General features: G+C 39.6%; 1 protein-coding gene across 1 annotated transcript; it reads right to left on the reverse strand.

Moving 5' to 3' along the window:
• Positions 1 to 283: 283 nt before the first annotated feature.
• Positions 284 to 4,429, reverse strand: LOC137879573 (intermediate filament protein ON3-like). Its single transcript, XM_068720382.1, has 9 exons — positions 3,966 to 4,429; positions 2,659 to 2,867; positions 2,490 to 2,550; positions 2,297 to 2,392; positions 1,994 to 2,158; positions 1,751 to 1,876; positions 1,429 to 1,649; positions 1,288 to 1,346; positions 284 to 1,179 (listed from the first exon to the last, which is right to left on the reverse strand). The coding sequence occupies exons 1-9, from the start codon at positions 4,341 to 4,343 to the stop codon at positions 1,040 to 1,042; spliced, it is 1,455 nt and encodes a 484-aa protein (XP_068576483.1). The 5' UTR covers positions 4,344 to 4,429; the 3' UTR covers positions 284 to 1,039.
• Positions 4,430 to 11,969: the final 7,540 nt, after the last annotated feature.

Raw genomic sequence — 11,969 nt, forward strand, 5'->3', positions numbered from 1 at the left:
AATAAATATACTGTCAAAGTTTATTTTTCCAGTTTTTGTGTGATCTCTGAGTAATCTAGGAGTGAGTAAGGCTTTGTGGATACAAAAACTATATCATGTTTTTACTGCGCATGCATATCAGGTAGACAGCTAAACCAAGCCGGAGTTGAGTAGTAGAAAACTGGGACCACCTTCACATGAAATCTCAGAATGAAAATTACATTAAAACTTTTCATTGTAAGTAAAACATTCCTAAGCTTTCTCTTTCATTTATCACAACAATATTGAGACTTAGAGGCAATCATTTAAATTCTCAGATTTATTTTATTTTCATTCATTTGATGTAATTTGCTGCAACATTCATCAGTCATGTTGGTAGGAAGGCTGATACAAAATAAATCTGGTTTCCACATAGTTTTATCTTGAAGGAAGGGAAATGCAAAACTCAACATGGAAGCATTTGACAGAACAGTAAGAAGAACAAGCCAGTAGCCAATCAGTTCAAAGTGAAACTGTTAACATATAAAGTCACAACATTATTTTTTTTTAGATTTCTCTGGTGATCGGATCTGGTCAGTGACTTGCTCCCCTTACCTATATCAGCACTCAAATGTAGGAATGACGACTTCAACTGAAATTTGGAAAATTAGTCATCCTGTCACTACAGGATTCTATTTCAGAGGAATTCATCAGTGCACTACAGTAAAAAAAACATCTGAGATTGAGTACATATTTTCAAATGTCTCTTGCTTAGTTTTAACACTTCATCAAAACCTTTGTGTTTTTTTCTTATTTGTTACATGTCAGTGCAGAAAGAACTGACCTGGCCCTTGTTTGTCTAAGGCCATGTTTACCTTCAGAAACTCTTATTGAATGATGTTAAACAGAAAGGAGTAAGAATGCCGCAAGGGATCTTTGAAACACAACTGGTAGCAGTGTAACACAATTTATTAAGCTGTATTGTTGGTCATGCTTAACAGTATTGCATAGCACCATGAGCCTGTCCAGATTTAGATGAAACTCAAGGGTTTCTGAAGGGGAAGAGGGATGGCTCTCCTTTTTAATAGACTCTCCTGGAACTGGTTGATGAGACTGAGGACTTGGTAATAGTACCACCATAACCGCCACCGTAGCTGCTGCTGCTGCCGCCGCCGCCGTAGCCGCCGCCGTAGCCGAATCCACTGTTGGAGCTGGACAATCCTGAAGCAAAAAAATATGCAAGTGTTATTATTTATCCTTCCATCTGTCAGTGAGGTCTGTTGACTAAGGTATCACTTATGATGATGTTGTATGAAATCTGAAACTTACCACCACCTCCAGAGGTCTGCTGCACATGGATGGTTGCGCTTGAACCTCCGCCGTTCAGTCTAATGGTGGAATAGTGATGAGTTAGCGCTTAATTCAGAGTTAAATCTAATGCTGTAGCCATTGAAATACATTAAATCCCACCTGCTCTCCTCTCCTTCCAGCAGTTTCCTGTAGGTGGCAATTTCGATGTCCAGGGCCAGCTTGACGTTCATCAGCTCCTGGTACTCACGTACCTGGCGGGCCATGTCCTGCTTGGCTCTCTGCAGAGCATCCTCCAGGTCCCTGATGCGGAGCTTGGCATCCTTCACTGCCAGCTCACCACGCTCCTCAGCCTCTGCGATCTGAGCCTCAAGGCTGGCCCTCTGTGGAAAATTATGTTGATGGATTAATAACTGCAAATCCTCTTAAACAATGAAGTGTGTAAATAATAAGGCATCATCCATGTGAAGGTCTTGAAATATACCTGTCCCTTGACAGCCTCAATCTCATTCTGAAGACGGGCAATCATGCGGTTCAGCTCAGAAATCTCAGTCTTGGTTGTGCGAAGGTCGTCACCATACTGTCCTGCAGAGCTCTGCATCTCCTCATACTATTATGAAAAATAAGTTGCATCAAGAGCATGATCCACACAGTTGGAAGAAGTGTTGAAAGTATAATAAAAAGACATTAAAAGAAAGGATAAACCTGAATTTTTCATTTCACACACCTTCTGTTTGTACCAGGTCTCTGCTTCAGCTTTGCTTCGGTTGGCAATGTCCTCATACTGAGCACGCACTTCAGCCACAATAGAGTCCATGTCCAGGTTACGGCTGTTGTCCATCGCCACGACGACGGAGGTGTCCTTGATCTGGCCCTGCAGTTCACGGAGCTCCTACAGAACCAATGGTTGTTGCACATCAGTTAACTCTTTGTCCTTTATAGCTGATTTACACGAGGAGTGGATGATAATCAGCTTTAATTGAAATGGTGACTATAGAATTATGAAGTATTTGACAATATAGATACATACAGCCTCATAGACGGCCCTGAGGAAGTTGATCTCATCCTGAAGAGCATCAGCTTTGGCCTCCAGCTCCACCTTGTTCATGTAGGCACCATCAACATCCTGGAAAGAAAATCATATAGAAACAGGAAGTGTAACAGCTGGCCAGATTGTCTTAGATGCCAGGATAAAAGAGAAGCACTTCTTAATGTTTTCACACCTTCTTCAGAATCACAAACTCGTTCTCTGCAGCTGCACGTTTGTTGATTTCATCTTCATACCTGTTGGGACAAAAGCCAAAGTTTTAGAACATCTGCTCCCTTCTGAACATCTGCTCACTATATCAAGGTATATATTATAACTAGTGACCATGTCATGCAAGCACTCACTTCATCTTGAAGTCCTCAACCAGGCCCTGCATATTCCTCAGCTCTCCCTCCAGCTTGCCCTTCTCGTTGCCCAGCCCGTCCAGCTGTCTGCGCAGGTTGGCAATGTAAGCCTCGAACATGCTATCGATGTTGGAGCGGGTGGTGGTCTGGTCTTGCAGGAGGCTCCATTTGGTCTCCAGCATCTTGTTCTGCTGCTCCAGGAAACGAACCTGTGGAGACACAAAACCAAGGAAGATTGTCAGATGTTGTTTCACAATGTTGAATTGTTTTTGAGCTTTATATAGATATTTCTTTTTTTAAAGTGTAGGATCAGAGCAGTCGGGTCACAAAGGGTGTGCAATTGTGGTCTCACCTTTATCTACATGACTCCGTTGATAGCTACATATTTGAATTGCCACACCCAATTCACAACAACTGTAACTCATGATGGCATATCTTTGCCTGCTTGTTCAAGCTATTTGAATACTAAAAGGTGTAAAAGGGAAAACCTTTCTTTTTTCAAACAAGAAATATAATATGTTCAATCCAGAAGCCTCCTGTGTGTGTTTCACCTATCGTAACTCTTCTTTGCCCATGAATCATCCATGCTTTGTTGGGCAATGGAGGCCACACAGTCACTCTTGCCAAAAAAAACTAGGCGTGGCAGATAAAGAAGACAAAGCAGAGCAGTGTTATGGAATGAGTGTTTTGTTGTGTGAGTTTTTGTCAGAGTGTCAACTTATAGTGTTCAGAGAGTCTGACTCTTCATAAAGGACCTCTCCCTATATTGCTTGCACACAAACATTAACACAGTCGTGTGATCGTTGCGTAAAAGACAATTAAATGATGATTTACTGTTTCTTGTTGCTCATAACAACCAGGTGATAGGTGCACTGTGCAAAGGAAAGACTTTGGACTCTGTGGGCATGGCGTAAATATATCCCTATTTTTTTCTGCCAGTCTCCCAGTTAAGTCACTGCAATATAATCCCCACCCATGTTTAGATAGTGCGGAGAAAGGCTGCCACTGGCTCAGAAAAGGGCTACAGGCTAACTGTTACCTTTTATATTTTTGTAGACTTCCTAATTCCAGAGGCTGTAACTCACTGATGGATTTAACATCACACAGATGAGATTCACAGCTTTCTTGCTTTATCAGCTTTGCGGGCAGATTGTCTTTAACTAAACAGTACTATCTACTTAAGTTCACTTTTGACAGCTGCTAGCAAAGTGCAGCCCAGGGAGGACATACAGGATGTCAGCACTAAGATAATGAGGCCTACCCTAAATTGTACATAAGACAGTCACACAGAAGGCACAGGAACCAACCTTGTCGATGAAAGAGGCGAAGCGGTTGTTGAGGGTCTTGATCTGCTCCTTTTCCTGTGTGCGGACAACCTGGATGGATGGGTCAATATCCACGTTCATTGGAGCCAGCAAGCTCTGGTTGACTTGGACAGCGGTGATCGGTGGAGGAATGAAGCAACCTGCTTGGCCATAACCACCACCACCACCCATTGAAGACATACCAAAACCACCACCATAACCACCACCACCACCCATTGAAGACATTCCAGAACCAGCTCTAGCTCCACCACCGCTACTATAACTGGATCTTTGTACGGAGTAGCTGCTAGTTGGTGCAAAGGACCTCCTGGTGCTGCTGCTGCCATAGCCAGAGCCAGAGACTGAGTATGCCTTCTTCATTATGTTTGCAGTGGTTGTCAACTCTCTGAGAAGAGGAAAACAGAAGAGGAGCAGTCTTCAAAAGGAGAGCCAAGTCCCTCTGAGTGTCTGACTGTAGACACTGCCGCCTTTTATGACTGTGTGGAGCAAGGGGGAGGATCCTCTTCAGTCATTTCAACCTGGACTCTCATGTTGCTGTCCAGCCTCCCTTTCTACCTCAGGCTGCACACCTCTAGCGCTGAATGACAGGGGTGGCCTGTAAAACAGGTAGGGAGGGATTGTCAGAAGATAAGACGTGTCACACCCTACACCTGGACAGGCTGAAGGGGAAGAGAGCGAGAGGTAAAAAAGTGGAGTGAATGTATGATTATGTAAGGAAAAAAAACGCCTTTTCAAGAGTATAACCCCAGTAGCCTGCTTAGTGGTCACAGTGCAGTGAAATTAATATTGGAGGCTAGTAGGGAGGGGTTGGATGAGTAAAGGACAAAAAGGTAAACATTTATTAAAAACAAGAAAATATTACAACATAAGCCAGCATTAGCAACTTTCAATAACCAAACAATGGTCTTATTTAGAGAACTCAAAGGAGTACTGAAATTGTGTGTGTTGTGTTGCTGTGCTGTGTGTCTGTCTTTTAGTATTCCTGGTTCCTGGTTGGTTGGAGCTTGAGGTCATCAAGGGATTGGAGGCAGCTGGCCACTACTTCCAGTCTATAAGACCCGCCCCATCCTGTTGGAGTGTGGGCTTCTTTTCCCCTGACACACCTTGTGCTATGTTGGACATCTTAATTTGTTGTATACTTTAGTTTAACATTACCACTGTTGACTTGGCAATATGTTTTCCTGCCAGCATCAGAATTCTCATTTTGGTTTATAGTTTGGTAAACTTATTTCAATCTTTCTTAAATAAAACTATTTTTTTAGTTAATCCCCTATCATGTGCTATCATTATTTGCTATGGTCTTAGAGCTGGACCATAACAAGTACAAAATGAAACTGTTTTAGTTCACACAGTTCAGTTTGTGCCAAATGTTGGCTGTCACACACTGACCTTACTGTTTCTTCTCCTGCTGTCTTTGCCACGCTCGTTACATTTGGTCACCTATCAGGGTATCAACTGAATCTCAGCTAAAAGTTTCCACTCACATAACACTCAAAGCAGTTTTATTTATCTGATGCCCACGCTGGTCTTTGCTTCACCTCTTTTTAGTCGCAAAAATTTACAAAATGTTCACGTTTCAAATTACGTTCACATGACATAACTGTTAAGCACCTAACTTGAACGGGAACAAGGTCTTGTGTGTTTATTGTGTTTTATGACCATGTTTGGCAGTGACGTGCGGTGAGGTTCGTGGCTGGTGAGGCACTGACACTACATAAATCAGGGATTTACAAATATATGAACCCAATAGAGTAGCTTAAATCACCATTCAATTGGCAGCTTGTACATTGACTACTGGGTGTTTTTCATATTTCATATCAGTATTCTTTACACACACATAGGTAAGGTACATATTTGATTCCACCGGGAGCGTTTCAGAAGCGGAACGCTCATTGGCGCCACCTGCGAAAATTGTGAGATTCCGCGATAATTTGTGTAACAACCACGGATGTATAAAGAGAACAACAAACATATAAGAGGTTACTTTACCTGTCTGACGTTGAATTGCTGTTGAATTGTTCATATTTCCTTGTTTTTTGAGACATTTTTAAGCTTGGATATATAATCTTACATTTTTGTGGTCAAAGCAAAATATAAGAAGAAGAAGAGAAGTGTAGAAGAAGAGCAACGACAGAACAAGCATAAACCCGACCCGTGGGCTCTCGCTCGCCCTCTTCTTTGAGGCAGAGTAGTGTTTGCCTCCCCTCTGTGCTTTTTCACTGCGGTTTAATGTCAGATCAGCAACACTAAATATGTTCTACACATACGTGAAATACATTACCTATTCTATGGAAAGAAAGGACATATAATAAAAGTGTCTACAAATATTACAGTGGTGACAAACAATGAGAAAGCAAAAGACACACGCTCAACCCAGTTTGTGAGGGATTCACAATCTGAGATGAGGAACAGCTCGTTGCTGCCTCACCTCACGTGTCTCCTCTCTGTTTGAACAGGACATGCGCTAATTCAGCGATTTTGATTATAAAAATGCTTGAAATGATTGGAACCATACATAAATTACATTTATAGCACAGATCAGTAGAGAAATATTAATATTTATTTTATTTTAGCATTATTTGTTTTTTACTTGTCATGATGACCGCACGTGATGACCGCACGTCCCTGATGTTTGGTGACATTTTATCTTAATTAACCTGTAAAAGGGTGGTCAAAATGTATTACTGTTTTAACTATACTAATGTTAGCTTAATAGATATGGCTAAATGACTATGCTGTAATTTTATGCTAATGCTATATTTCAGTTTTTACATATGCTGTTGAGAAGTAGATATGTGACAAATGTTTGATTAATGCCCACCTGTATATAGAAAAGTCATTTAATGAATGTTTATACTTGTAAGAGCTCATTCATGTTGTATCTGTTCTGTAGCTCTTACGGTGTTTTCTGGAGAATGGTCATAAGGAGAAAAAAGTAATTTTGTGTTCATCAAAATAAGGTTTAACAGTTGAGTATAAATAAAGTCCTTTGGAAACATCAGTACGCTTCACCATTGTCTGGCTGGGGTCCGCTACACTTTGTAGTTGCCCATCTCTTGCTGGTTTATGGAAAGACGTCTTTAACACACTCTCAGAAATAGGCAGCACACAAATCTGAGAAGACCCATTTCTAGCATAATTAGTAATTTCCTCACACACATTAAATTTGTACAAAATGGTTGTCGAGGTGTTTCATTTTGCTTAAATTAAAATCCTTGAAACCCCCTCCCATACTCTTTGTATTGAAGCTGTTTTAAATTGCGCAAGGTTGGCAACATTTAGACACCCTCATAAAGGGTCTAAGAACACATTTTGTGCAATGTTGACCCCCTTCTTTTCTTATGTTAAGCAAATACATTTCCCTGCAGTTCCCGAGTAATTTAAATTTATTGTCATATATTTTTTTCTTACCTCATTAGATAGAGGCGAGGGTATGACACATTGAGACTACCCTGTTCTGTACTTTGTAAATGTTGATTATGTTAAAAATCCAAATATAAAAAGATATAAAAAAAGATATATATATATATATATATATATATATATATATATATATATATATATATATATACTACCTAATAATATATAAAGTAGTTTAAGTTGGCTACACAGTAACCAGCTACAACAATAAAATGCTGCTTATGTCTTAATGCATAAATAATAATAATAGTTGCGACACCAATAACATGCTTTAGGCTTACATTAGCCTGAACTGTTATGAAGCGTTCTGGTGAAAAAAATCCTGCACATGCATCAGTTGAGGGCTTGTTTTCTCACTTGATGCATTTCACCACACCAAGTTGTTCCATACTCAAACACTACCTTACTTCTTTCTTTCATCTGTAGCTTTGGTGTAGATGAGGCCTGCATTCTTTTTCATTCTTCCCCAACTTTTCACATGCACATGTCTTTAATTTCTACCACGGTGTGGAACTTTACTCCAAAGCTCAAATCTCTGCTCTCCGACAGCTATTTGGAGAAAAGTTATGTGCTAGTTTTGCCACTGATTAACTTTGAAGAGATGCACCAAACTAAATGAGAATCTGAGAATTGTGTGACCTTTTCCTTATAAATAACCACCCACGCACCTACATGCAGATACCTGTACAGTATCTCTCACACTGCTTTCTCATAATCTGCCAGACTTAAACAACAGTAAAGTGTCTCCAAGAGTCCCATTATTGAGAATTTTCACTGGAGCAACAAAGATGAAAATCCAGACAAAAATCTTGTTGCTAATGCAACCTGAAGAAAAGGTTGACACAGATCACAATCGTTATGAGCTTTGTCTGTGCTTGTCTGAAAAGTCATCGGTCATGGCTGTCATGAATCGAGAACTCAAGCCTGGTCAAGTCTGGATTATCTGAAGCAACGCAACATGCAAAACCTCATTCACCAAGTCAAAAGTTCATGTGTTAAGATGTGTGAGATGATAGTGTGCATGCTTTTGCATACGTTTATGAACCTCCAGTAATAAATTGAAATGGGGCCATGTGTGTCAGTAGGAAGGGCAGGGTAATTAGTTCATGCTGAAACAATGCTGCGTCCATGTGTTTTCATTATTTCTTATGGGAATGTGAATTCTCTTAAAACGTTTGTCAAGCATGTAAAAATTTTTCAAGAAAAGAAGTAATCATCATGCTTTGATTTGAGGTAAAAAATATATGCATAAACAATGGGCACAAACATATGCAAAAACACAAAAGGCTCATACACACACAAAATATGAATGAAAAATATAATTTCTGTGGACGCCATCAAAGAGAGTCAATCAATAACTCGAAAAAAAAAAGCTGCAGATCAAATTGTAACCTTTACTTTTTTTTACTTTTCTATCTCCTTTTTGAAGTTTAGATCTACATTTACTTGGCCGATCATTTCTATCGACCTTTTCAGTTGATTCTCCAAGTTATTGTATTGATATTAGTCTTTAAGCCCAATGAAAGTGTCCTCATCTACACCTTCTATGAACACACTGCTGCTTTCCTCATACCACATTACTTGGTGTAACCTACTTAGACTTTCCTTTTGTACCTCAGCAGTATATGTAAACTGGGTGTGGGCCCTCTACAATGTCTGAGGTGTAGTTTACAGGCCATGCTTCTTTATACCAACTATGTGAATGAGTAGCCATGCAGAAACCTCAAACAATACAGACTGATTCAGTGATGCAGGAAGGCAGAGTTTGCAGTGTGAATAAAGCAATGTTCATTCTGTGAATGGATCAAAAAAGTCTGTGACGCATTTCTGTATAGTCTGACATTCAAGACAACACCTGGCATTCTTTTCCTCATAGTGTTACAGTGCAGAAACAAATTAAAGGATTACGTTCAGCCTTGAGGAGTTAATTTTAAAAGTCAGGTCAGATCAAAGGTCAAAGAGGTGTAGCTAGCACCTCCATGTCATATTCATGTGACATAATGCATATTTACGTTTAACAGTGAAATGCATTTTTATCGGGTGCAGATGAAGAGACTGAGTTTGTCTACCTTGCAACGCTTAACAATGTCTGTGAGTTACGTGGAAGCATTAGCAAACACAGAGACACACACACCTTTCACCATCTAGCTCCCGTAATCCGTCCACACCTGCTCATAGTACGCACTATTGACTACAGATGATGAAAAAATTTAGTTAAATAAGGATGTTGGAAATACAAAGATTATTTTGTTGCTCTTAAAAGTAAGCGGTGCATATTGCAAAACATGACTTCAAATATACTAGTATTTAGGAAAGCAATGTACGTGATGGATTTTGCTACAGCACTTAGATATACAACTTAATATTCATAATTTATTCATCTTTATTGACAGGCTCAAACTCAAGTTATTCAGCATTTTTCATGAAACATGAAATAAGGGCTCCTCTCTAGTCAACTATGTTGTTTTACAGTGCAAATTTCACCCAAAGGATACTGACTGACAATGATTGCACATGTCAAGTGTAAAAGTTTCCTGTCTTTGGCTTTAGGCGCTGTCACCTTAACTTTCTTCTGCTGATTTAACAGCTTTGCCTCTGGCTGCTAAAACCTGTAGCTTCAGCCTCCCATGTCACAGGGGTAATTAACTTTTCTTTCTTGTTTGTTTAAATTTAGTTGTTCAGTAGTTAACACACATAACATAAAACATACTCCTTTGTTGTTCTTGCAGCAGTCTGGTAACACATGAGTGGCCTTTGGTTATTGTTCAAAGCTATTTCCATTGCTAATTAATATACCACTACCTCTGGTGCTACACATTTCTTATCACAAGTGCAGTACCACATACTGTAAGTGCATCATTTAAAAATTTCTTGAGAATATAGCTTTTGCAAATCCTCTTAGATTGTTGATCCAGTCACCTTCATATTTGATGTGCATCGTCTCTGGGTGGAGCACAATCTTGTCAAGATAAGCCACAGGTTGTGAAAGTCTGAAAGTCATGAATTTTTGCAAACATCATGTGACAGTGACTCTCGCTTCTGAAAAAGTTGAGACATACTTGAAACAAGTAAAAGAGTTGACCAATCATAGTGGATGTTTCATGCTTTTTTTATTATTATTTTCATAATTAATTAACTTATAGCAACACTTACATTTGGGCTTGAAACATTGGGTGGAAAAAAACATTATTTTCCTCTCAAGGCATCATTTGCATGGACACTTATACTCAGCATTGACAATCAGACCCAGATCTGGAAGAGGATCAAGTTACTTCACGCCTACCTCCAACTTCTTTCCGATCCAGTGTATGTTCAGCATACCCATTATAGCACACTTTAGCCATGCTGTGTGCTGCCATATTTGTTTGTATTTTCCCTGTAACATCAAAGAAAGCAAAGTTCAGGAGGTTCAGAAGGCCACATTTTTTATCAGATCTGAATGAGTACAATCAAACTATTCATTGACCATAATAATAATAATAATATACACAAAAGAGAAAATGTGAAGCCTTTGGACACACAACCACACCCCTCCATGTTTGTTTTGGCGTCCTCTTGAGGTTGTGGGTGTGTTCATCATGAGGGTGTGTTGTTGGATTGGATTTTAATCTGAACCTCACAGTTTCACCACCTGCAAAAAGGTACACGCCCTGACAACACAGCGGCTGCAAGTCAAGCATGGAAATATCTTGCGGAGGCCAAGTGAAGAGAATGTGGTTAACCTGCAATGAATGTGTAGAATAAGAGGGTAACAATGAGTATGTCATGAAAGCCTCTCAAAGAATGTCTCACTAACAAGCTAAGCTGCATTGCAGAGTTGCCAGTATTTACTGGTTTTACACAGGGTTGTAAAGTCAACAGTTTGTTGGCATGCTAACACATTTCCAAACACATCCACACTGTTTGCTTGAAAACACCATGAGAGATATTACTTTACAATTCTGGACTTTAACACTTTGCCTTAAGACCACACACACCGCCTTCCTGTAATTATGGAAAGATGTCAGGCATGGGAACTCTGGCACACAATTGCATGACTCATTCTCCCACACAGAGAAGATTATCCAAGTTGTCTAGCCAAATGCCTAGCAACAGAGTCATACTCTTGCTTGTGTAAGTGGGCATTTCGCATTAAGTCATAAGTATGTATCTCTGATTCAACAGTTTCTTTGTGGTTTTGTGTTATTGTTCTTTTAACAGTTGTGCTACATTGATCATCAACAATTTTGTCTATGCTGACAACGAAGTATTCGGTCAGTTTCACCTCATAAACTGTTGGATGGATTGCCATGAAGTTTGTACAGATACTCAAAGTCGCCAGTGGATACAATCAATGACTCTGGTCATTCCCTCATTTTTTTTTTTTATCTAGCACAATCATCTGGTCAAAGTTTTAATTTGCACAATACTTTATGACCAAATACCCACAAAACCAATGGGACTGCCGTCAGCCTCAACTGTATCTTGTGTTTAATGCTTATTAGCATATGTTAGCTAACAGGCTAAACTAAGATAGTGAAACCGCTAAATATGACCTTCTAAATATGACCTTCTAAATATGAGCAT

The sequence above is a fragment of the Cebidichthys violaceus genome, unplaced genomic scaffold, assembly GCF_023349555.1.
Source record: "Cebidichthys violaceus isolate CVI_PGR_0920_01 unplaced genomic scaffold, fCebVio1.0.p SCAF_25, whole genome shotgun sequence".
NCBI classification, from domain to species: Eukaryota; Metazoa; Chordata; class Actinopteri; order Perciformes; family Stichaeidae; genus Cebidichthys; species Cebidichthys violaceus.

Excerpts from the sequence above, each read along its gene's own strand:
- LOC137879573 (XM_068720382.1), bottom strand. The coding sequence starts at position 4,343 with ATGAAGAAGGCATACTCAGTCTCTGGCTCTGGCTATGGCAGCAGCAGC. Across the intron at positions 1,877-1,993 it reads AGACCTGGTACAAACAGAAG|TATGAGGAGATGCAGAGCTC; the intron begins GTGTGTGAAATG and ends TTTTCATAATAG. Across the intron at positions 1,650-1,750 it reads TTGAGGCTGTCAAGGGACAG|AGGGCCAGCCTTGAGGCTCA; the intron begins GTATATTTCAAG and ends AATTTTCCACAG.